Here is a 2500-nt window from a genome sequence, read left to right on the forward strand (position 1 = left end):
GTGGTTCGGGCGGAGTGTGGGCGTTGTGTGTGGTGGTGGCGGCACCGACGGGGCCACGCTGGTATCCGGGGTAACCGGCGGGATCCTGGATAACCGGCGGCTCGTCGCGCACCGGTTCGCTGGAGCGGGTGATGGCCGGCTCAGGGGGCGGGCCCGGCTCGTCGTTGAGCGTCTCGTCCAGCTCCTGGTCGGTGTAGGCGCCGCCCTCTGTGTCCGTGTCCTCGTAGTCGGAGGTGTGGCGGCTGTCCGTGCTGTACATGCTGTACTCGCTGCCCGGCGCAGACAGGTACGACAGACGGTCGTCGTGGATGTCCAGGTCGTCCTCGGGGGCACCGTCCGCCTGGAAGGAGAGACAGAGAGAGAGAGATGAACACGAGCAAACACTGTGTGACTGGGGCCCAAAGTCAAGGCCCCGAGCTGCCTGTGTCACTGGGGCCCTTAAGAGCTGATTGTTGAATATGAGCCTGGGACTCTTGGGCTTCATGTAGTCATTATGGCATAGAGAGAGAGAGCGAGATGAAGAGAGTGATGAAGAGAGAGAGATGAAGAGAAAGAGAAAGAGTGAGAGAGAGAGAGATATGAAGAGAGATATGAAGAGAGAGATGGAAAGAGAGAGATGAACAGAGAGAGAAAGAGAAATGAAGAGAAAGCGAGAGAGAGCGATGAAGAGAAAGAGAGAGAGAGAGAATATGAGCCTGGGACTCTTGGGCTTCATGTAGTCATTATGGCATAGAGAGAGAGAGAGAGAGAGAGAGAGAGAGAGAGAGAGAGAGAGATGAAGAGAGAGAGAGAGAAAAAGAGATGAAGAGAGAGCGAGATGAAGAGAGAGAGAGAGAGATGAAGAGAAAGAGAGATGAAGAGAGAGAGAGAGATGAGAGAGAGAGAGAAAGAGAGAAAGAGAAAGAGAGATGAAGAGAGAGAGAGAGATGAAGAGAGAGAGAGATGAAGAGAGAGCGAGCGAGAGAGATGAAGAGAAAGAGAGATGAAGAGAGAGAGAGAGAGAGAGGGGCGTGTAGTGATGTATGGTTGCCTCACCTTGCCCTCTGAGACCCAGACCAACTGGTTCTGCTGCTGCTGTGTGGTCTCCTTCAGCGCCCCGTACCAGCCGTCATTCATGTTGTTCATGTTGATGGTCGCTAGGGAAACACAACCACAACACAGGTTACCATCACAACAACACCCATAGGACATTGGGTCTGGGAAAGATCTAAGGCCAGAGACAGGTGAGGCCAGAGAGAGAGAGAGAGAGAGAGAGAGATGAAGAGAAAGATAGAGAGATAGGAAGGTAGAGAGAGAGATGAAGAGAAAGAGAGAGAAAGAGAGACAGAGACAGAGACACAGACAGAGACACAGACAGAGACACAGACAGACAGACAGACAGACAGAGAGAGAGAGAGAGAGAGAGAGAGACAGAGAGAGAGAGAGAGAGAGAAAGACAGAGAGACAGAGAGAGAGAGAGAGAGAGAGAGAGAGAGAGAGAGAGCGAGAGAGAGAGTAACTCACTGGTGAAGAGGTGGTTGTTGTTCTTCCTCAGTTTGAGGGCCCTCTCGTAGAGCTTGCGGGCGCTCTTGCGTGACTCGGGGCACAGGCGCGTCCTCATGTTCTTCACGCCCTGCTTGCTGTCGGGGTTCAGGAACACCACGATGGGGTACCACTGCGCGTAGTTCAGACGGTCCACCGCGTTAGGAGTGATGTCCAGCAGAGCGTGTCTGTCCTGCAGGGAGACACAAGGACACGCATCAAGCACAACTGCAAGCTCACCCTGTCCTGTAACTCCAGAGAGACACCCCAGCTGGTCAGCCTTATAACCTGCTAACCCTAACCTGCTAACCCTAACCTGCTAACCCTAACCTGCTAACCCGACCCTGCTAACCCGACCCTGCTAACCCGACCCTGCTAACCCGACCCTGCTAACCCGACCCTGCTAACCCGACCCTGCTAACCCGACCCTGCTAACCCGACCCTGCTAACCCGACCCTGCTAACCCGACCCTGCTAACCTGACCCTGCTAACCCGACCCTGCTAACCCGACCCTGCTAAACCTAACCTGCTAACACGACCCTGCTAACCCGACCCTGCTAACCCGACCCTGCTAACCCTAACCTGCTAACCCGACCCTGCTAACCTGACCCTGCTAACCCGACCCTGCTAACCCTAACCTGCTAACCCGACCCTGCTAACCTGACCCTGCTAACCCGACCCTGCTAAACCTAACCTGCTAACACGACCCTGCTAACCCGACCCTGCTAACCCGACCCTGCTAACCCTAACCTGCTAACCCGACCCTGCTAACCTGACCCTGCTAACCTGACCCTGCTAACCCTAACCTGTTAACCTGACCCTGCTAACCCGACCCTGCTAACCCCACCCTGCTAACCCTAACCTGCTAACCCTAACCTGCTAACCTGACCCTGCTAACCCTAACCTGCTAACCCTAACCTGCTAACCTGACCCTGCTAACCTGACCCTGCTAACCCTAACCTGCTAACCTGACCCTGCT

General features: G+C 54.8%; 1 protein-coding gene across 10 annotated transcripts in view; it reads right to left on the bottom strand.

Moving 5' to 3' along the window:
• The window catches only part of tjp1b (tight junction protein 1b), a 51750-nt gene that overhangs the window by 10408 nt on the left and 38842 nt on the right, over positions 1-2500 (bottom strand). For all 10 annotated transcript variants that reach the window (XM_080847801.1, XM_080847809.1, XM_080847802.1 and 7 more), the window contains 3 exons: positions 1504-1714; positions 1036-1136; positions 1-340 (listed from right to left, as the gene is read on the bottom strand). The exon at positions 1-340 is cut by the window's left edge and continues 62 nt beyond it. In XM_080847801.1, the coding sequence (XP_080703927.1) occupies positions 1-340; positions 1036-1136; positions 1504-1714 (652 nt within the window). The remainder of the gene's footprint in view (positions 341-1035; positions 1137-1503; positions 1715-2500) is intronic.

The sequence above is a fragment of the Sprattus sprattus genome (genome assembly GCF_963457725.1).
Source record: "Sprattus sprattus genome assembly, chromosome: 11".
NCBI lineage: Eukaryota > Metazoa > Chordata > Actinopteri > Clupeiformes > Clupeidae > Sprattus > Sprattus sprattus.